The sequence below is a fragment of the Clarias gariepinus genome, chromosome 27 (genome assembly GCF_024256425.1).
Source record: "Clarias gariepinus isolate MV-2021 ecotype Netherlands chromosome 27, CGAR_prim_01v2, whole genome shotgun sequence".
Classification (NCBI taxonomy): domain Eukaryota; kingdom Metazoa; phylum Chordata; class Actinopteri; order Siluriformes; family Clariidae; genus Clarias; species Clarias gariepinus.
Genome location: NC_071126.1, coordinates 22,977,564 through 23,000,146, shown reverse-complemented (window position 1 = coordinate 23,000,146; position 22,583 = coordinate 22,977,564). Strand labels below are relative to the sequence as shown.

At 39.5% G+C, this 22,583-nt stretch overlaps 1 protein-coding gene across 2 annotated transcripts; it reads right to left on the bottom strand.

Annotated features, from left to right (window-relative positions):
* Nucleotides 1–1,231: 1,231 nt before the first annotated feature.
* LOC128514780 (NLR family CARD domain-containing protein 3-like) lies at nucleotides 1,232–21,298 on the bottom strand. Of its 2 annotated transcripts, none has more exons than XM_053488634.1 (10): nucleotides 21,218–21,298; nucleotides 20,944–21,027; nucleotides 20,328–20,438; nucleotides 17,900–18,004; nucleotides 17,451–17,499; nucleotides 17,098–17,299; nucleotides 9,890–11,660; nucleotides 7,343–7,516; nucleotides 6,230–6,406; nucleotides 1,232–1,318 (listed from the first exon to the last, which is right to left on the bottom strand). In XM_053488634.1, exons 2-10 carry the CDS (start codon nucleotides 20,982–20,984, stop codon nucleotides 1,288–1,290), a joined length of 2,661 nt encoding a protein of 886 aa, XP_053344609.1. In that variant the 5' UTR covers nucleotides 20,985–21,027; nucleotides 21,218–21,298; the 3' UTR covers nucleotides 1,232–1,287. The 2 variants fall into 2 exon arrangements, with proteins under 2 accessions (XP_053344609.1, XP_053344610.1); XM_053488635.1 differs by having other exon boundaries at nucleotides 17,900–18,001.
* Between the last annotated feature and the right edge of the window lie 1,285 nt (nucleotides 21,299–22,583).

Here is a 22,583-nt window from a genome sequence, read left to right as displayed (position 1 = left end):
GATGATAGGTCTAATGGTTTATGAGCTACAGTATGAAAAAAAATTTAAAACTCTGTTCCCCAGAGCCTGCAGTAAGCCAAGCATGCTTATCCGGCATGTCTAAGTAGCTGAAAGAAGTAAAAATCTTTGACAAAGTCTTATGTATCTATGACTTACATATAATTATATACACAAGCACACTGATGTGCATCAATACTACCTTGTTCTGTACACCTTTTCACTTCCTTCAGCCCTGATTAACAAACAGATTCATTATCTCACACCAAGTCAAAATCATCACTTGTTATTGGCTATACATTTTATTTTCAACAGATCATGACAAACAGGATAAACTGATGTCATTGCTAGATTGTGAAAACTAAATTGTTACAAAAATCATTTATGTGTCAAAAAGTAACAATGTGGGTCTCCGAGTGGCGCACTGGTAAAGTGCTCGCCCTATCATCGGGGGAGCGCTGGTTTGAACCCCGGGTGATGCTGTTTTCCTCTCACAGCCGGAGGTCTAGAGAGAGCTGATTGGCCGAGCTCTCTCAGAGGGGAGGGATGAGAGGTACTCGCGCTCCCACATTAATCACGGCTCTAAGGCCAATCAGGGGCGTCTGTGAGCTCACGTGGAAGGAGCGGCTAGCGCTTTCCTCCGAGTGTGTTACTCCGCCCCTTATGGTGCGTGAGCAAGCAGTTTAAAAAGATGCGGTCGGCTGACGTCACGCGGTTCGGAGAAAACACGGGATAGTCTTCGGTCCGCCCCACTAAGTGGTAGTAGCAGCCTTAATGGGGGAGCCCCCTAGTGACGGGGAGGGACACGATTGGACACGACTAATATTGGGGAGAAAATTGGAAAAAACAAAACAAACAAAAAAAAAGTAACAATGTTGCATTCAAACATATTTTAGGAGATCTGCATTTTAACATGGCACTTTACAGTACCGTTAATCCATGTCAAATAGTGACACTTGGTCTTTTTTGTTTATTGACTGAGAGGTGTCCCAAGGGTTCACTTTAACCATACTAATCAAAAACATACTCATAGTCAGTGTGAACACAATGAGTGATAGTCACATTGTAATAAACAGAGTGATGCCATATTGAGGAGCATCGCTGCCTTAAAAATAATTACATCAGAATAGGAAGCTTAAATAGATACAAAACATGAGACAGTATTTCTGTAATCATTAAAATAACATTATGTGCTGTGTGTTCTCCAAAATCAGTACCAGAGAACTGAAAAAAATCAAAACTTATTTTTCTCTGGATTGAAAAGGTTTATGATGAGACTGCCATCATGTGTCATTCCTGGGGGGGTTCATATATCTCAATGCTGTAAGACAGAAAACAGGACAGACGTTAATCACAGTCACTCATCAGCATCCTTACAAACTAAATCAGCTGTAACAGGATGAAATCCAAAATGTTTAACAGCTAAAACATGCTGTATTTACAGTATAACTTTATGGAATAAGGTTGTGACATCGCCACCCAAACCACAACAACAGATCAACAATGGTATTAGGTTGTTTGTAAAAGTTATTACTTACTACACATAATGACATTGTGATAATGTGGAATGAATGTGGATGTGAGCAAAAGCTTCCATTTCGCTTGGGCTTTTCTTTAGTGAGTTAATAGCAATAATAAAGAACAAGAAAAATAAAAAAAAATTACAAATATAATAACAGCTGAAAAAAAAATTCAACAAGTCTTTGGAAGGAGGACAGCCAGAGTGAGCGTTTAATTCTGCTATATCTGTAAATTTTACATCATTAGAAGCTTTTTATTTTTAAGATGTACATTTACATTAATAGCATTTGCAAGACACCCTTATTCAGAGCAACTAACTTTTAGCTTATTATACGAGTGTCATTTTTGTACGCCGTGGTCTGTTGGGGTTGTAACATGAAGGTGTCAGACTGGACAAGGCAATACATATATTAGATTACTGTATTAATTCTGCAATATAAACCAGTGTTCTTGGTTCATATTTAATGCGCAATAAGGTATTCAAAATGTTTAGTGTGCAATATGGTCCGGTTAGGGCTCTTTTTATTTTTAAACATAACATTAATTTATTTACTTTTATTTACATTTTATTTTATGCTATCTTATTTTATTATAATTTTTTCCTTATTTATTACTCTTTCCTTTCTACTGGATAACAACTGTGAGCAACTGTTACCAAGAACAAGCAATTTCCCTCTGGGATTACAAAAGTTCTTTGAATTTTTAATCACTCCTCACTATGGGTTTTTAATCCCTGGTAAACAGGCCCATGGATCACACTGAGGCACTTAACTAAGTTTAATTTATGTGTGTTGCCTAACATTAGTTCAACACATGGTTATAAATTATATTTTTATTTCTTTTAAATGGTCATAGTCACATGATTATCGTGCTGCTTCACCATGCATTCCCTCCATCCCCTCCCAGTCAGTCAGATGTATTTAAAGGTTCTATCCGCCTTGTACTTGGTCTGCGTCAAGGATCGTTTTTTGTTTGCTCTGGTGATGGACAGGATGACAGATGAGGTAAGACAGGAGTCTTCATGGACTATGATGTTTGCAGATTACATTGTGCTTTGTACCAAGAGCAGGGAACAGGTGGAGGAAAAATTTGGAGAGGTGGAGGTACGCTCTGGAAAGCAGAGGAATGAAGGTTAGCCGCAGCAAGATGGAATACATGTGTGTAAATGAGAGGATGGATAGGATCAAGAATGAGTTCATCAAATAGATAACCCATGTTAGATGTTTTGGAGATAAAGTCAGAGAGGCCAGATTGAGGTGGTTTGGACATGTTCAGAGGAGCGATTGTGAATATATCGGTAGAAGGATGCTGAGGTTGGAACTGCCAGGCAGGAGGTCTAGTGGAAGACCAAAGAGGAGATTTATGGATGCAGTAAGAGAGGACATGAAGTTAGTTGGTGTGAGAGAAGAGGAGGCAAAGGTTAGGGTTAGATGGAGGCAGATGATTCGCTGTGGCGATGAGCCGAAAGACAAAGAAGAAGAAGATCTGATCCACAGCCCTAAAAAGTTTGGTTATCCGTAATCAAGAGTATACTTATACATTTAAAATATACAGGAGGATGTTAGTTGGTTATGAACAAATATTACAACATATTACAACTCGCGTCGGGGGACATGGAACCATACAAGGCTGCGTCATACAGCGTCCGGAAGGCGGTGAAAGAGGCGAAGCAGCGCTACGGGAGGAAACTAGAGTCACAACTCCAACAGAGTGACTCTAGGAGCCTGTGGCAGGGATTGAGGACAATAACGAATTATAAAGCACCAACATCCGGTATGATAAACGCAGACGTGTCTCTGGCAGACGAGCTGAACACTTTCTATGCTCGCTTCGAGGAAGTCACTGCCAGCACCGGAAGCGCGTTCATCATCAGGCTGCATTCTCAGAGCCTGCGCAGACCAGCTAGCACCTGTGTTCACTGAGATATTCAACATCTCTTTATCTCAGTCGGTGATCCCCACATGCTTCAAAGAATCCATCATTGTTCCTGTCCCAAAAAAACCTCATCCTGCTTCCCTCAATGACTATCGCCCTGTAGCCCTCACCTCAGTAGTGATGAAGTGCTTTGAACGCCTGGTCAGAGACTTCATCATCTCTTCACTACCAGACACACTCGACCCACTACAGTTCGCTTATCGTCCAAACCGTTCCACAGACGATGCAATCTCTCATCTCCTCCATACATCTCTCACTCACCTGGACTCTCGGAGGGGGAATTATGTGAAAATGCTCTTCATCGACTACAGTTCTGCATTTAATACCATAATTCCCTCCACACTTACCACCAAGCTGGGACTCAGCTCATCAATGTGTCAGTGGATCTCTAATTTTCTGACTGGCAGACCACAGGCAGTAAGGATGGGCGGACATGTCTCAGCCTCCCTCACTCTCAGCACTGGAGCCCCCCAGGGTTGTGTTCTGAGCCCCCTGCTGTACTCTCTGTACACCCACGACTGCGTGGCCACTACCAGCTCCACCACCATCATCAAGTTTGCTGACGACACTGTTGTGGTGGGCCTGATCACGAACAATGATGAGTCGGCCTACCTGGAGGAGGTTGGAAATCTGGAGAACTGGTGCCAGAGAAACAATCTCCTCCTGAACGTCAGTAAGACAAAGGAGCTGATAGTGGACTTCAGTACAAAGCAGGTGAGGAACTACCAGACCCCCATCATCAACAGGAGCCCAGTGGAGAGAGTGGACAGCTTCAGATACCTCGGTGTTCACATCACGCAGGACCTGGCATGGTCCTGTCACATCAACACCATGGTAAAAAAGGCCCGGCAGCGTCTCTACCACCTCAGACGCTTGAGAGACTTTAGACTGCCCTCCAAGGTGCTCAGGAATTTCTACTCCTGCACCATAGAGAGCATCCTGACGGGAAATATCACGACCTGGTTTGGGAATAGCACCATGCAGGACAGACGAGCTCTACAGAGGGTGGTGCGATCAGCTGAGCGCATCATCCGCATCGCGCTCCCTGACCTGCACTCGATCTACAGCAAGCGGTGCTTGACCAAGGCCAGGAAGATCGTGAAGGACCTCAGCCACCCCAATAACGGACTGTTTACTCTGTTGCGGTCTGGGAAGCGATTCCGCTCCTTGAAGGCCAACACAGAGAGACTAAGGAGGAGCTTCTTCCCACAGGCGATAAGGTCTCTCAACCACAACCACGAACTAACACAATCTTTTCATAATTGATCAAATCTATCAATCTTTTTACATCCATGAACACTATGGACAATTACACGCTCACCTACCTTCATATCTACACTACATTTTTGTACATCTACATCCTGGACCATTGCACAAAAACACTTTATTAACTTCTGCACAAAGACACTTTGTTCTATGCATATTTGCACACCAGTACAGTATATTTCAATTTGTACAGTATATTTCTATTTTTATGCACATCATATTTCTATGTACAGTATATTTCTATTTTTATGCATATCATATTTCTATTTTTATTTTTAGTTCTATTTTTTCCTAGTTTAATTTAATTTTTTTTATTTAATTTCTATCGTATTCTTTTATTTATATTTATTTCTTATTTGTAAACTTTAATTCTTTTTTAGGGTCAATTTAATTCTTTTTTAGGGTCGTATAATACATTTCACTACATTTCGTACTGTGTATGTTTGTGTATGTGACAAATAAAATTTGAATTTGAATTTGAATTTTTTATTTAAGCCATTTGAGCAGCTGCAGATTTTGGAGGTATTTTTTTGGCCTTTGTTGTTCAACAAACCAATACAGTGGAACTTTGGATTACGAGCATAATTTGTTCCGGAAGTGGGCTCATAATCCAAAACACTCGTAACCCAGTTCAAATCCTCCTATAAGAAATAATGGAAACTCAAATTATCCGTTCCACAGCCCAAAAAAATAAATACATAAAAATTATTAAAACAAAATATTAAGTAAAAATAAAACAAGTTAACCTGCACTTTACCTTGTGTAAAAGTACAAATAAATCCAGACAGATAAGTGTTTTCGTTTGTCCGCGCAGGCGCTGTGTATGTGTGTGTGTCTGCGAGTGTGTGTGTGTGAACCTAAAGAAAGGAGCCCCTCCCCTCCTTACTATTTATGTTGTGGTGAGCACTGCTGCTAAATCTTACACAGTTACCCTTCCTCCACTCTTTTCACACACAAGTGTGAACGGATGTTGATTATACCAGTAAGAGATGCGTACTAAGACCCAGCAGGGGAGTTGATTACCCACAATTCCGCAGCACAAGAGAGACAAAAATCGTTGGCACAGTTGTGATCACGTGCAAAACAAGAAGTGCATGCGTGAAACATGATACTCGTTACTCGTAAACCAAGACTTGTTCGCTTTCCAAGTCAAAATTTATTAAAAATCTTTGTTCGTCTTGCAGAACAATCACAATCCGAGGTTCCACTGTTTATGTTTATTTACTCGCATCAGAAAAGATTTCCCTGTGGAATAATGGTAAGTTTTACTGCCATGGGCCAGACTAAACCAACCAGGAACCGACCAAGCTTACTCTTGGGGGGGGACGGACGATGCTGGGGGCACAGTGGGAACCATGAACCAGTCAGGGGGGGCATACAGGAAATCAGATTCAATTAGAAATACATAGTGGCTTGGAAAACTGTCCGCTAATATGGGTATTATTGAGTTAAATGTAGAACTGCAAATCAGCACCTTAGCGAGGTTTGCAGCAAGAAGTCAGTAACTCACTGTAATTTCTTCAAGCTACATTCTGGATCTTTCTGTAGATCTTTCAGCAGCTTCACTCCAGATTCTTCTGTCTTATTACCAAAGAGATATAATTCATTCAGTTTCGATGAGGGGTTTGCCTTTAGAGCTGAAGCTAGGGTAGCACAACCTTCAGCTGTAACATTACAGCCACACATCCTGCAGAAAGAAAAGAAACTCACATTTCGCACACTCAGGTGTACCATCAAACTTCACTACAGTTAAAATTACAGCAGATTAAAGTACATGAACACACACATTGCTTGACCTTTCTATAGTAACCCCCAAAATCCTAACCAGGCTGGCTTTAAAGTAACACAGAAATGCGCTAATGATCATTGATGAGATGCTTCAGGCTGCTAATTCAGCCAAACTACTATTAACAGCTCAGCATGGTCATGGTCAATCTCAACACACTCCTGTCTTATGAGTCTTGGAATTTATGGCACAGCTCCATGTGGGTTTACTTCTTACCTAAAGTGATCGCTAAAGTGACCACGTCACATAGAGCAATGTGCCACACAGATGCTTCACTGGTGTCCCACAAGGCCTAATACTGGGTTCTCTTCTGTTTTTCCTTTATATATACTTACAATGGCTTTACACCACTGCTTTTTAAAAACACAAACGATCCTCCCATTTCCTCCCTTAAACACTAATACAGTATTTCACAGAAGATGAGTATGTTTAATAGACAACTCTTCATAAATGCCATCTCATCAGCTAAAACTAGATATACACTGAGCTAAAGTATATCGCTCCTTCTTGCCACACATAGCTAACCTGACATCACTCACTCGACAGGTCTGCCTCTATGTGCCTGCAAATTATCCTAAATGCAGCTACATACCATGTTTGGCTTTCTGTACATTAAATAAACTATTGAACCTTGTCTGCAAAGCAAAAAAATGGCTATTGATATAGCACAAGGAAATGTGTAGCCTGGATAAGGATCTCTGCTAAGCTCTGATGATCTGCATCTGAAGATTCATAAGACTTAAAGATCTGTCAAAGAGTAGATGTTTGTATGTTTCTTTGTTATTACATTCTGTATAAAAACATGCGTCAACATCTGTGTATGTGTATTAATCTCACAAGAGCATCTCCAGTTGACACTCAGGATTCCGCAGTCCATCAGAGAGTATCTTCACTCCTGAATCATTTAGGCTGTTGTAACTTAGGTTTAGTTCTCTCACATTTGAGGAGCTTGAGCTGATCATGGAGGCAAGAACTCTACAGCCTTCATCTGTCAGGTTACACTCACGTAGGCTGAAAGAGAAGTGACAAGGTATTAGAATACAACCTCAAATGCACAAACACCCATAAGACAGATAATATTTAATGTATGTATGGAATCTCAATGTTTTATTAGATTTCCTGAAGGTTATTTTAATACTGCAGGTCATTAATAATGAAGAAAATAAAATTATATCAGTTTATAATTTTAATAATATAACTAAACATTATATAATATTTATACAAATACTATTAATAACTAAATTAGGAATGAACTAATTAAAATATTTGCTTTTATCAGTGCTAAATGTGGCCTGATTTCCAAACTGACTAAGAATTACACACACTGGACACAATCACACATGGACCCCAGTAAAATAAAAAAGGTTGTATAACAGTGGAACTGGCTCTGGGTGGATCTCAGTACAATTCCAAGCTTATGTATTTTGTGCACAAAATATCAGGTTACGGTGTAAATTTTCAGTCACCCAGGAAAAGTAGTTTGGAAGTTGAGTCAAATTGACTACATTTTGTCAACATTTCACTTCTAAGCCAAGTCTCAACAATAAGATTAGTTAGGGATCACAAATATATTCTCCATGGCTGTTTCTCACATGACCTGTATAGCCTTATTGGTTCACAGTAGAGAAAGTGAGAATGAGAGGATGTTGTTTAGGTGTAATGGTCACATGTATTATAAGTGACATAATTAGTGACATCACTTCATTGATACTGCCATATTGCCGGTTCAGTGCAAGAAAGAGACAGTCATCAGGGCTTAAATTTACCACACCAGAGACAAACTGTGTGGTGAACTGCAAAATTCGATGGAATGTAAAATTAGATACAGTGTCAATCACATTAACATGTAGGAAATACTTACCCTATGTACTAAATATTAAATATCATAACGTTCATGCCAACTCTTTAAAATAAATAGGAAAAGTATCTTCAACTAAGCGATTCTGCATGTCTATCATGAATGTATGACTTTTTCCTTATCTTAAAAAAAAATTTTAATTATTAGGAAGTGATCAAAACTTCTTACGGATTCATACCTGCACTTTGGTTTGAACCTCTAAGGTAAGACAAACTTCTCTTACTCTTGACAGATGGAAAGGGTAAAGAGCTGTATATGTGCATGATGTATAGACACATTTATAGAACGAGGCTGAATGCCCACAGTGTAGCAGCGCGCCAATATGCAAGTGGACAGCAAGCTTTTAATTAAATGTGAGAGATCCACACGGGTGGATGTGTAAAATGGGAATAGATGCGACTGCAGCATGGAAAGTGGGAGATACAGTAGGTAATGTCTGCGGCCTCCACCTTTGTTGAGGGAAGGGTTTTCCACTTTGTAGAGATGGATTCTTTCACCTGTCTTTTCAAACCTACATTTAAATTTAGAATTCAGGTACACCACTGATTCTGGGTGTCCTGAGGTATTCTTCCTCATGTGCCAAGTCATCCTCCTATGTAAAGGCTTTTTGCTTTCTCCAATATAGAGCTCTGAATATTCTCTGCTGCCTTGGACTGCATACACTATAATGCTTTTCTTTTATTTTGATGTTTGGTTTTCTTCCAAAGACCATTTCAAGGCCCACCTAGAATATCCACAAGCCTTGAAAGCTGTTCTCAGGTGCCTGTGTCGCTTTTCTTGACCTACATGAAGATATATTTTTTTGCTATGTGGCTTAGTGTCCTGATGACTCCTAATTTCCTATCAGGAGAAAATAACCAACATATCTTTAACTGGATAAGTTGCTTGGCTAAGTATTAAAACTTTTAATTCAACAAAAAGAAATCTAGTTGTCACGACTCAACTTTCAGATATATGATTTAGATGTAAAGATTAGCTTATATATTCATATGAATGAATGACCCGAATAAAACAGCAACATAAATGCAGTTTGCATGGCCTGGGCTTTTTAATTCTGTTACCAGGCCTCACTGTTCCAGTGCACACCCCCTCTGAATTGCAGATGCTTTTTGTTATTAAACTGAGGCTGTATTACAGTATCATTGTCATCAATGCTAGTTAGCTAGCTAGCACTAGTATAAGCCAACTTGTGAGGTAGCCAAAGATTGTATTGTTTCATTAAAACCATTTTTGGTCTATATACAAATTATTTTGTACCCGACTGCTGGTAACCTCATCAATCTTCGTATTGACTAAATCACATTTCCAGTTATACAAATGCACACTTAACCTTATTGCACACAGTTAAAGCAAGGCATGGCAGAACCCTGTATGCTCTGTCATCCACAGCTAAAAAAAAATATTCCCAGTTGCTCTACTCAGATTCTTAATAGCACACAACAATTGCATCACAGTTTAAACAAGATACAATGTTGTGTCAAAGTACAAGCCAAACAGGCATAAACATTTTTACATAAAACACTCACAGAGCTTTTCTGGATGCCTTAACCACTGGCAACAGCCTCAGCAGGCCTTCCTCTGATGGCTCATATTTCTTCAAATTAAATTCATTCAGCTCCTGTTCTGAGTTCAGTAACACAAACACCAGAGCTAACCACTGAGCAGGAGAGAGTCTGGTTCCACTGAGACAATTGTTACCCTTGCTGTTCACAAAAGTTAGTACTTCCTGCACCAGAGACTGATCGTTCAGTTCATTTAAACAGTGGAACAGATTGATGGATTGCTCTAGAGAGGGATTCTCCCTGATCTTCTCCTTAATGTATTCATTGACAGTTTCCTGTTTGCTGTGAGAGCTGCTTCCTGTCACTGGCATTAAGCCTCGTAAAATAGTCTGATTGGACTCCAGTGAAAGACCCAGGAGGAAGCGGAGGAACAGGTCCAGGTGTCCATTCTCACTCTGTAAGGCCTTGTCCACTGCACACTTCAGGAACTCAGACATGTTGGATTTGCTGAAAAGATCAGAGGTTTGTTGTTCTGTTACATTTCTGCTGATGAAGGAGAGAAATGTGTATAAAGCAGCCAGAAACTCCTGAACACTCAGATGTACAAAGCTGAACACCTTCCCCAGGTGAAGCCCAGACTCTTCTCTGAAAATCTGCGTACACACTCCTGAGTACACTGTCACTTCTCTGACATCAATACCACACTCTCTCAGGTCTTCCTCATAGAAGATCAGGTTTCCTTTTTCCAGCTGTTGGAAAGCCAGTTTTCCCAGAGCCATGATATAATCTTTGCTCCGCTGAGCATCAGGGTCACTTTTCTGATGGTACTTTTGGTTTCTGTGATTAATTTGAAAGATCAGGAAGTGTGTGAACATTTGAGTCAGAGTCTTGGGGATCTCTCCACACTCTGCTCCACCCAACATTCTCTCTAGAACAGTGGCTGAGATCCAGCAAAAGACTGGGATGTGGCACATGATGTAGAGGCTTCTTGAAGACTTCATGTGTGAGATGATTTTATTGGCCAAGCTCTCATCACTGATCTTCTTTTTGAAGTACTCCTCTTTCTGAGGCTCACTGAACCCTCGTATCTCTGTTAGCTGGTCTACAAAATCAAGTGGGATCTGATGGGCTGCTCCAGGACGAGAGGTGATCCAGAGGAAAGCAGAGGGAAGCAGGTTCCCCTTAATGAGGTTTGTCAGCAGCACATCCACAGAGGCTGACTCGGTCACATCACACACTCTCTCATTGTCCTGGAAATTTAGAGGAAGACGGCACTCATCTAGACCATCAAAGATGAAGAGGACTTTGTAGGCCTCCCAATTTAATGATCCTATTTTCTTCATTTGAAAAAAAAAATGTTGAAGAAGATCCATCAGACTGAGATGTTTCTCCTTCACCAGATTTAGCTCTCTAAAGGGAAGTGGAAGAACAAAGGTGATGTCCTGATTTACTCTTCCTTCAGCCCAGTCCAGAATGAACTTCTGTACAGAGACTGTTTTTCCAATTCCGGCAACTCCTTTAGTCAGCACACTTCTGATGGACTTGTCTTTAAAAAGATCATTACATTTGATGGGTTTCTCCTTTGTTTCTGGTCTCCTGGAGGCTGTGTCGATCTGTCTCACCTCATATTCATCCCAAACATCCCCTCTCCAACCCTCTATGATGTAGAGCTCTGTGTAGATCTCATTTAGAAGTGTTACACGTCCATGCTGTGAGATTCCCTCATTGATCCTTTTACTTTTATCTCTCAGGTTAGATTTGAGTGTTTGCTGAATTTCTGAAATCGGGTCCAGCTCTAAAAAACAAAGAAATTAAACATTTTAATGCACACTTAAATTTCATGAAATAAACTAAGGAATAAGCTCTATGGTCAGTTATTATTACTATTTTGCATAGAATAGTAAGATTGTTGGTAATATGGCCTATAATCCCCTTAAAATCAATAATGTCAGTGATTGATGAAACTAATTGTCTCTGGCTGTAATGCAGTGAGCACGGACCAACATATGGAATGAGTTTTCTATACACATTATGCCATTGCAGCAAAAGAAAAAGAGATTGCTACAAGTCATGTGTCACTGACATTAGTATAGGATTGTTTAACATTAACATGTAACCTGCTTTCCTGGGTGCATTAGTGATGGCCGTGCATCTAAATCTTTTTTACCTCTCCCTCACACAATGGCTCACTTGGAATGAAGACTTCCCTTTAGCAAGTGTTTAAAGGGACGGCCGTATCACCCTCTTTACATTGAGGAGCCTGCAGGAGCCGCTTTTTACATGGGCCTACTCTGGCTGCCGTCATCACTCGCCAGCCAAGTGCCCACATACCAGCTGGCAGCACATCCACTGAGGCCAACACACACTTTCACATTGTCCTGGAAATTTAGAGGAAGACGACACTCATCCAGACCATTTGAGAGGAATAGGACTTTGTAGGCCTCCTAATTAAATAATTTCTTCATTTGAAAGAAAAAATGTTAAAAAAGATTCATCAGACTGAGATGTTTCTCCTTCACCAGATTTAGCTCTATATAGGGAAGTGGAAAATGAAGTTGACATCCTGATTTACTCTTCCTTCAGCCCAGTCCATCACTCGCCAGCCAAGTGGCCACATACCAGCTGGGCATGACCTCCTGACCTGCATGTGCATGTACTCACTTCTTTGCTTCCCTTCTTTCCTTTATCCCTCCCCAAAATCACCTATTTTTGCAATAAAACTACCCTCTTCCCATACTGTAAGACCTCACCTCATGTTGATGTGTCTGTGGTGCACCACAAGCCGAGGATTTAACATTGGTGAAGAATGCCTGCATGGGGCACCGACAGACCTTTGGTTGAGACTAATAAAGCTGAGGTCTTAATCAGAGACAGTGTGTGCCAGCAGTGACCAAGAGCTCGAACCAGAGGAAGGGGCAGTGTAACGAGTGCATCAATCACAGACATTTACCTTAATCTTTCTTCGTCCCTCACACACTCCAAAGGGCTCACTCGAGAATGCATGGCAGACATGAGAGTGGTATATGAATGGAGTGATGCCATGCGCCCCAGGGACTTCAAAGCCATGCAGACTGAACATAGTACAGTCTGACCTACAGTACAGTAAGTGGTGAATGTGCATCCACTTAATAATCTTCAAATTGATTGGAAATGGTTTTATAACCCTTTTCAGATTAAGGTGCTGAAACAATTGCTTCTCTAAGACCATTCCTTATGTTTTTTCCCTCCTGCTTTTAACTCCTGCTTTTAAAGAGATCTGCACACCTGCTGCTGAATTAATAAAAGGTTGATGCACCTAACATCCTATGCAACCAGTTTTTTCCCATAGGGCCAGGCAGGTTTGGACAGCTTTTTCCCTCCATAAATGACTGCAGTTTGTATTTACTCAGGTTATCTTTGTGTAATATTAAAATTTCTTTGATGATCTGAATCATTAAAGTGTGACAAATACAGTATTTGATCAATTGGAATGGTTATTACCGTCGCGCTCACCGCCATGTAAAAACGTCAGCGGCCAAAATAAATCAGTTGCATTTTAAAGTCATTCGTAAAATGGCCGCAAAGTGACATTTTCGCTCGTTGCAGTAAATACAATAGTGACTGTTATATAACGTATCTCTGTATCTGTTTATTGTTATTTAAGTTCTGGATTATTTCAGGTACTTTAAACACATTGTTGGGTTACTCATGTTGGCTCTTATGAGATGTAGTTTACAAATGAACACCTGGTTGGGTTATTTTGACCCAACAACTGGTTTATTCATTATTCTTTCGTTTCTTCAAATATCAGCCTGCAGAATGTTTGAAATATTACTGTTTATTGTGTTACAGGTGTAGTTTTAGGAGTTGTTTAGGCAGGAATGCGTGTGTATACAGCTCAAAACCTCCATCAGTTATTAAAGATAGCGGCTATTTAGAAAACATGCCCAGTGATTTCTGAGCTTCAGGAAATCTCCCGGCGCTCTGCGCATAACACCGGGCCAACTCATGTTGGAAAGAATTTATAAACGGTTTCTAAACATGGGCTAATGTTTTTTTGCTTATAATATTTGTTAATTTAATTTAATTTAAATGAGGTTTGGGCTCAGGACTTCGATTCGGCATCGTGATTCTCCTTTTTAATTTACCCCATAGTCTAAATCAGCACTCATGAAGTTTTCCATGAAGTTTGATTATGAACGCGTCGGAAAAACAGCAAGTAGACTGACTCTGACCATTTAAAAAAACGTTTGAGTTTATTTTCTGACGCGCTTAAGTTCACCAAAAACAATACAGAACAGTGCACCTTATTTGCTTTCAAACATTTACAAAATCATTAAGTTTTTTCGTTATTGTGAGTGCGCTTAAATAAAAGTTGAGTTTTATAAAGGCATGTAGTCTTATATAGTTTTATTATATAGTTTTTGCACATTAATCTGACAACAGTTTTTTTAGCCTGTCACGGCGTGCGCCCAAATCAATATCGCTCCTCGCTCACTAGTTAGGCGGCCTCCCCTTCAGACATGCGAAGCAGCGGGACCGCAGAATTACACATGACTGGTGAGCTATCGTTGCTATCGTTGCCCGGGCTTGCACCCCGCGCTATAAAATACTCGAGGTTTGTTGGGCTACAGTGGATTTTACTACGCGCTGTGTATGCAGCGCGCGTGCAACAACGCGGAAGTGCGGCATGCAAGCAGGGCAAATGGAACGCGCCCCAGGAACTTCAAATGAGCGAGAGGTGGGAGGGGGGCGGTACGGCCATCCGCGGAGAGCAGAGTCAGCGCGAGCGGACGAATGGCCATTGCACTTACACTGCGTGGTAAAATCCACTGTAACCCAACAAACCCTAAGTATTTTATAGCGCGGGGTTCAAGCCCGGGATCATAATAAGCCGTGCCTTTATTCCGTCATGTCATGTGGGCATTATAGGATTTGTGTTGAAAACTTCTAACTAAAAAGTGGCAGCTGGCACGCCTAAAAATAGACGCAGGTTATTTTTTTAATAGTCTAAATAAAAACCCTCCGATTTAATTTCCTATAGTCTAACCAGCGCTCAGCCACACGCATAGTTTTCCCGAGCGCGAGGAATTTTTTTGTGCTAAATAATGTTTATGCAGTATAAGAATTCCTATTAATCCTGGGTTGTTCTTTTAGTGTCACTATAGTGCTTTACAATGCCAGACAACATTCAAATACAAATTATTCACCCTCCCCAGGTGTGAATCGGCTGTTCTCACCTATTCAGAGGAACTGAAATGCACTTCTCCCCACTTTAAAAACCTCTTGAATCTGAGGCTGACTTTCAGTGATTTAAATTTGTGTAATTTTAATCTTCTGGATTCTAGATTCTAAAGTTAACATTGTTGCCCTTTTAATCCTTGGAATTGAAGAACTTGAGATTTTCCTTATAATAGCGTAAATTGCATTGTTTTTATTTAGTCTATACACAATCTTCTTTGGTATTTTATTTAAAAAACGGGTATGGGGCTATCTTGTTTTATTAATCCTTGTGCCTGGTTTAGGTTTGGTATTTAGTGCGCATCTGTTATATTACAACTAAATACCTTTTATTGGGGGTTAAGTGACTGATGTGCCTAACATTTTTCAGGTGAGCCTTTGTTTCACTGAATAATCAACCACCGCGACACCCCTCTCTCTCTCACACACACACACACACACAGAGCCGACCAAATCATTAGCACCTCCCTCCCCCAGCACAGCCATTTACTTTCTATCCATTTACTTACACCTGAACTGCATTTCATTCTTATAATAACGCACAAACACAAGCGGGGCTGAATGACCAACATCAGCTGACGCAGTAGAACGTCCTGACAATGTTATAATTTTTATGGTCTTTTATTTTAGTTAATAAATCTACTATAAATTTAAAGAACACAAGATATAAGACGACACAAAACCCTACACGCGTCTTTTCTAATTACATGTGATAAAATTTAAAGGCTCACTGTGTTAACATTTATTTTGTTTAAATTTGATCCTAATAAAATTTAATTTAATTTGAATTCTACATATGTATCATCATTTTAGTTCTGTGATTATAAATTTGTTTAACTACAATGTTTTACTTGATTTTATCCGCTACTACGTGCAGTTCTAAAACTCCGTGTCTCATTAATCCAGCAGAGAATGAACTAAGGCATGAGGCGTCGGTCTGTAGTTATATAGCGCCACTCAATGGTAAAAGCCAGCAAACGCACAAAGCCAAACGGTACCGCCGAGCGCCGCGACGGTAGAACCTACATTCCGATTGAGTAACCACTGTATGACTTGCGTGAGCTCACAGACGCTCCTGATTGGCTGTAGAGCCATGATTAATGTGGGAGCACTAAGACTCTAAGAAGCCGGTGCGTTCCCTATTCGATAATTTTTTTTCATGAACACGGCGTCGTCTCAAGAAATATCTGCATACACACGAAACTACTGAAAACGGTGTAGTATATATGTCAGACCAGTATGGGGCGCTGTAATTCTGCCATAGAGATACACTATACACGAAGAAGAAGACTTTGAGCATGCGCATAACCTTGCGCGCTGTATACGAACAAAGATGGTGTTGTCCATTATCGCTTGTTGCTCATAACAGTTGCATAGAAGCAATAGATTCTGCTGTAATGAAGCTAGTAGGCTTTGTAGCAACACAATCATGTGGTCCGCCATTATTGTTGTTGCTGTTACGTGTGACGCAGCCGACACGTGATCTGATGACATCATCGTTTCACAAAATATACGGATTGGCTGTACACACGAAGACGCAAGGGTGTCGTTTTCAGATTTATCCACTTTGGGACCCGGTTTCAAAAAATAGCGGTTTCAGTCTTCTAAAACGCCGGATCCGTGTGGATGAAACGCCAATACGATAAAAATTTTTATCGTAGGGACAGGCCCTAAGTACCTCTCATCCCTCCCCTCTGAGAAAGCTCGGCCAATCAGCTCTCTTTAGACTTTCGGCTGTGAGAGGTTACAGCATCACCCCGGAAACGAACTCACGATCTCCGGATAATAGGGCGAGCACTTTACCACTGCTCCACTCGAAGGCCCACATGTGAATATTCTGTGGTGACCAGCAGCAGAGACGCTCCCTGAATTCTTGCATAGTGAAGAAGCCCTAATAACAACCTATAGTTTTCTTTTCTCTGTTTATGTTTTGTGAGCAATGGTTGACTGATGTATATATTTTGCAAGCACAGAGACGGTGCAGTGTTAAGTGATGGGTTTAAAGCTCTTACTGTTCCGCAGTGTGTTAGCGAGATCAGTGTGCTTCATGCTCTTCAGGACGTGCAGTGTGATCTTCAGCACTCCCTCTTTAACATGAAGATCTTCCTTATCCTCCACCTCTCTCCCAGTGCATGCTGGGTCATCTGGACTCAGGAGCTCCTTAAACCTCTTGAGCTCATTCTTTATCAGAGTGATGACTTTGTCTTCTACCTCCTGGTTAGAAAAGTGCAGGAACAAATAGAAACATTACACTGGTATAATGCAGGAGAGGATACAGTAGATACAACTGTAAATTACTATTAATTTAAATTTATAAAAATCTAAAAGCTACTCAGACACAAGTAACACAGTATAGGATACACACCTTTAATATGGACTCCAGCTGATTTTTCTTTAATTGTTTTACTTCTGATCTGTTAACAAACAAAACACATCATGTAATATAGACTGGATTTAAAGCTACAGAACACATATTTACAGACACAAAGATTTTAAAAATATCCTTTCACGTCATGAAACAACTCAAGTCAACAACAGCTATGTGCGTTACAGCTGTGTTACACAAAGAGATACAATTTGTTAATTGGTTTAATAAGTACAAAATCTGTGAATAAGATAAAAATTGTCTGCGTATTAAATATATGAGTAATGTCTTCTTTCATTATAAATACTGTCATTAACTGAATAGCCATAGTGAGGCAATTACAGGCTTACAAACCCATGTGTTTAATCGGGAGCTGAGTAACGCTAATGATTTTTAAATAAAGTTCATTATTTATACACATAAAACAGAATACACAGCACTGTACTGACCTCTGCTCAGTAGAACATTTTACACCACTGAAGCCCACCGGACATTCCTTTGAGTGGTCAGTCTTCATAGACACAAGGCTGGGTTCTGGTGAGTCTGATCTTCTGCTTCTCATCATAATAAAATATAGATATTATTAGAATGAGGAAATCTCTAATAATAATTAGGAAAAAGTACATCTTAATAGGAAAAATGGGAATGTGATTGAAACTGGAGGCAGTTATAGAGGCTAATACGAGACGACATACAGGGTACTTATTTATACCACAATTATAAAAGAAAAACACTTTATTTGTTATACTATTAACACCATGAGATATATTATTTGCGAATTGACATAAATGCCATTTTAATGTAAACTACGTGTATTTGACTGGCTTGTGTTGTCTAAGGCGATGCTAACTTATGAACTCAACGTTTCCTTGGCTTAAATCAGAGCTATATTCACTGCTACATTATTAATCAGCCTGAAACAAAATGCAATGTTAGCCAGGAAGTAAATTTAGAGATACAGTACAGTTTATAGATAAAAATGTGTCCCCATGAAATGGTGTGTATTTAACCTGTGAAGTCGGCACCACTGCACCATCAGAAATATAACAAAACCACATCGTTTCATTTGTGTATGCAAAATAAAGATTTTTTTCTCGTCCCAATTCTGAGATATTATCTCAAGCCCACAATTCAGTTCCCATCAACCTTCTGTATGGTCAAAATGAACAGCTAATTTTTAGGGAGTATTTTAAATGAACTGTTCTTTCAGTAACATCTTAATATCTCAATTATATGAACAGATCATATGATTTGAATAGCTTTATTTATATAGATAAATTATATATATATATTCATTGTCTGAATACTCATGTTGGGTTAATATGTAAAAATACATAAATAAGATACAGTGGAATCTTGGATTCAGAGCGTTTTGCAAGACGAGGAAAACATATATATACACATACACACTACTGTTCAAAAGTTTGGGGTCACTTTCTAACACCATGATGGTTCCTGATTTTTATTTCTTTCTACATTGTAAAGGAATGCTGAAGGCGTCCAAAAAATTTATTAATCTCCTTTGAACAGTTAATGGTGAGATGTTTCTGCTACTTCTGCTCTGTAAAGACTTCATAACGCCTCTAATCTGAGGTGCTGTTAATTGGTCATTTTTCAGGCTGATAACTCTAAATGAACTTCTCGTCTGCGGCAGAGGTAGGTTTTGGTCTCGCCCTCCTGGGACGGCCTTCATGAGAGCCAGTTTCATTATGGTGCTTGACAGATTTTGCAAATGCACTTGACAATACTGTTCTTGCAAGAACTATTACAGAAAGGCCGACCTCTGTGTCTTAAAATAACAACTAACTGATGTTTTTGTTGTTGTTACGTAATTACCTAATTCCATATGTGTTATTTTATAGTTTTGAAATCCCCAGTATTGTTGTAGAATGTAGAAAATAAATCACTAAACAAAAACAAAGAAATTTGCAAGTGACCCCAAACTTTTGAACGGTAGTGTGTATATATATATATATATATATATATAAAGTTTATTTATGTGTAAAATATAAATAAAATATATATAATGTCTTTTTAAATACTGCCACTAACTTTAGGAAGCAGGCTCCTCCTCCCACCCCTGTCGTTATTAGAGGGGCTGGTGTGGAGGTAGTTGAGGACTGCAGGTACCTGGGGGTACACACTGACTGTAAACTGGACTGGTCTAACAACACCAACCCTGTTTTCAAGAAAGGGCAGAGTCGGCTTTTCCTACTGAGGCGGCTCAGGTCTTTTAACGTACAGTATGTAGGAAAATGCTGACCATGTTCTATCACTCCGTGGTAGAGAGTGTTGTGTTCTTTGCTGCTGTGTGCTGGGGCAGTGGGGTGAAGACAGCTGATGCAAACAGGTTAAACAAGCTGATTTAAAAGGCTGGTGCTGTCCTGGGTGTCAGTCTGGAGAACAACCCCTCTCACCCCATGTATGCCTCCATGATGGGCCATCAGAGCACACGCAGCAAAAGACTCATCGCCTCTAAATGCAGAACTGACCGTCACAGACAATCCTTCCTACCTGTGGCAACTGTACAAATCTCCACTGCTCTGTAGGTGATTTTTCAGGATTAACAATAATATTAATACTAATGTTACGTCAAATCGTGCAATATCACACATATGTATGTCATTGAATGTTTGCTCCATCTCACTATTACATACTTCTACTCTCTTTATTCATTGTGCACTGTCACTTTTCAGAACCACTTGCATTCACTATAAATAAAGTTTCTCTAATTTTATCCTAATCAAGTAATCATAGTGAGGCAATCCCGTAATTCATACTTACAAACCCATGTGTTTAAGTGGGACCTTAGTAAGGCACAAATCCTACTAAAGTAGACTTTACATGAAATGAGAGAACACACAGCACTGTACTGACCTCTGCTCAGTAGAACATTTTATACCACTGAAGCCCACCGGACATTCCTTTGAGTGGTCAGTCTTCATAGACACAAGGCTGGGTTCTGGTGAGTCTGATCTCTTCATCATTCTAAAATACAAATAATATTAAAATTAGGAAATCTTTATTAATAATAGTTTACTTATTAATTATTATGTTAATCATAATAAGTTCCCATGAAATGGTGTGTATTTAACCTGTGTGAAGTCGGCACTACTACACAATCAGAATATTAACAAAACCACATCATTTCATTTCTGCACTGCTTGTGTGAACAAAATAAAGACTTTTGATGATCCAGTTTTTGAGATATAAGAGTAGGTGACTGTAACTGGATACATGTCGGTTTCATCGTCTAGGAAATTAAAATGCTCTTTTCAAAATATCTACCTGGCACAATAATATTATCAGATTTTCATTAACTTTGATGAGTAATTACTTAAAAATAGAACTTTTAATACCCCGAGAATTAAATGAGTAGGCTACAAATGGTAATTTCGCACAACTGGTACCCAAAAGACTTTTTTCAGATCAGGTTGGAGGCCGACTTCATACAGATGTTCATTTATTGCTGGTCAACATAAAAGTAACAAACCTCTCGTCCTGTTGTCCGGACACACTCATGTCGGAGTTCATGTCTCTTCCTCCGGGTTCCAGCAGGACATGCGTTTACTTCACTCTAACAACAGTGTGTTAAATGTAACCCTGTATTAGCATATGCTTCATTTATATAAAAACACCAGTGTATCAGGTCAGAAAGCAACTTTGTTATTAGAACTTTCTGGTTGTTAAAGGGCTGTTCTACACCAATCCAGCTTTAGATGATTATAAAGTCCATAAATCCAGCTTTAGATGATTTAAATACGTACCGTGTTCTTCTGTCTGGAAACGATTTTATTTTGTTTTTCGTCACACAAAATGGAGCTGCTGAGTTTTACTTTCACTTATGTCTAGATAAGGAAGTGTTTGAACACATACAGAGAGAGAGAGAGAGAGAGAGAGAGAGAGAGCGCCCCCTGCTGCTGAAATCTTTCTTTGCTTCTAACCTCTAGCACATGTTTTATATAATAAAGGGTGGGACTGCAGAGAAGCAGAGAGTGTTTACTGCAAGTCTCTACTTGTTAACTGATTTTGGAGTCAAAATATTTATCTGCCACTAAAGTTAAAACCCGTCTTATACCATGACAGAATGAGTGTTCAACCACAGGGACACTGTGCAGCAGGTTATTACAAATCTGACAAAAATAATATGAGTAGATACTAGAAGTAGAAGTTGTTCATAGATCCAGTCACACATCTTTATTTGTCATACAAATTTGAGAAATTCCTGAACATTTCTGCCTTTATTTTGGAAATGTCTCAAAGATCTGTTAAGTCCATTTAAACTTAAATATACTTTAAAATAACTCTGTGAACTCCGCAAATTTAAAGCATTTTTTCCATAAAAATAAATGTATTATTACAAGAAGCATACATTAACATAGAAAGTGTTTAGTTTAGTAATGTTTATTATACCTTCTTGTTCCGTTAGATTTACCACATCCCTTTATCACTGTCCTCATTCCTGACTAGGCTTCAGACATGTGCTTCAAACCCAACTCTCTTCACAGACTCATCTCACAGACCAAGAGTCTTTCATCCAAAGATGAAACAACTGCCAGTAAGCTCATTCTGTGGTCTTAATCTTAAACAGTAGTGGGAAGTTTTTAATTGTGTAAAGCTGCTTTGCGACAATGTCAATTGTTAAAATCACTATACAAAAAAAAATTGAATTGAATTGAAGTGGGCTCTGGAACTTTCTATAATAAAATCTGATTTTATCTAATTTTTTTTTATCAGCTGGTGTCTGATCTTTTGAAATTCTGGTACTAACAGATCTGAATTTATCCACCGAACTCAGCCGTACTGTCTGCGCTCTGTTCATACAATCTCTCATATTTAATGAGAAATTCGCTCACTTTTGGTGCCACAAGTTACTTTTCTAAAAAAATATATATATACATGCTAGACTTTGTCCTAGGAACAGATTGACAAGGTTTCTAAAGAATAGGAAGAACTGGGTCCACCACAAACATTCATACTTCCAAATGCCTTCCTGGCCCGTTGAGAGGAGGTTGGCGTAGCTGCTGGACAGGACTAGTCCAAGTTCCTGGCCAGGGAGGAGAATGAGATGCGACTAGAACAGATGACACTGTTGCCTTCTGCCATTACACCAACAACACAGAGCTCCAACAG

Excerpts from the sequence above, each read along its gene's own strand:
- LOC128514780 (XM_053488634.1), bottom strand. The coding sequence starts at position 20,984 with ATGAACTCCGACATGAGTGTGTCCGGACAACAGGACGAGAG. Across the intron at positions 17,500-17,899 it reads AAATGTTCTACTGAGCAGAG|ATCAGAAGTAAAACAATTAA; the intron begins GTCAGTACAGTG and ends GTTTGTTAACAG. Across the intron at positions 1,319-6,229 it reads TGTAGCTTGAAGAAATTACA|CATTGAGATATATGAACCCC; the intron begins GTGAGTTACTGA and ends TCTGTCTTACAG.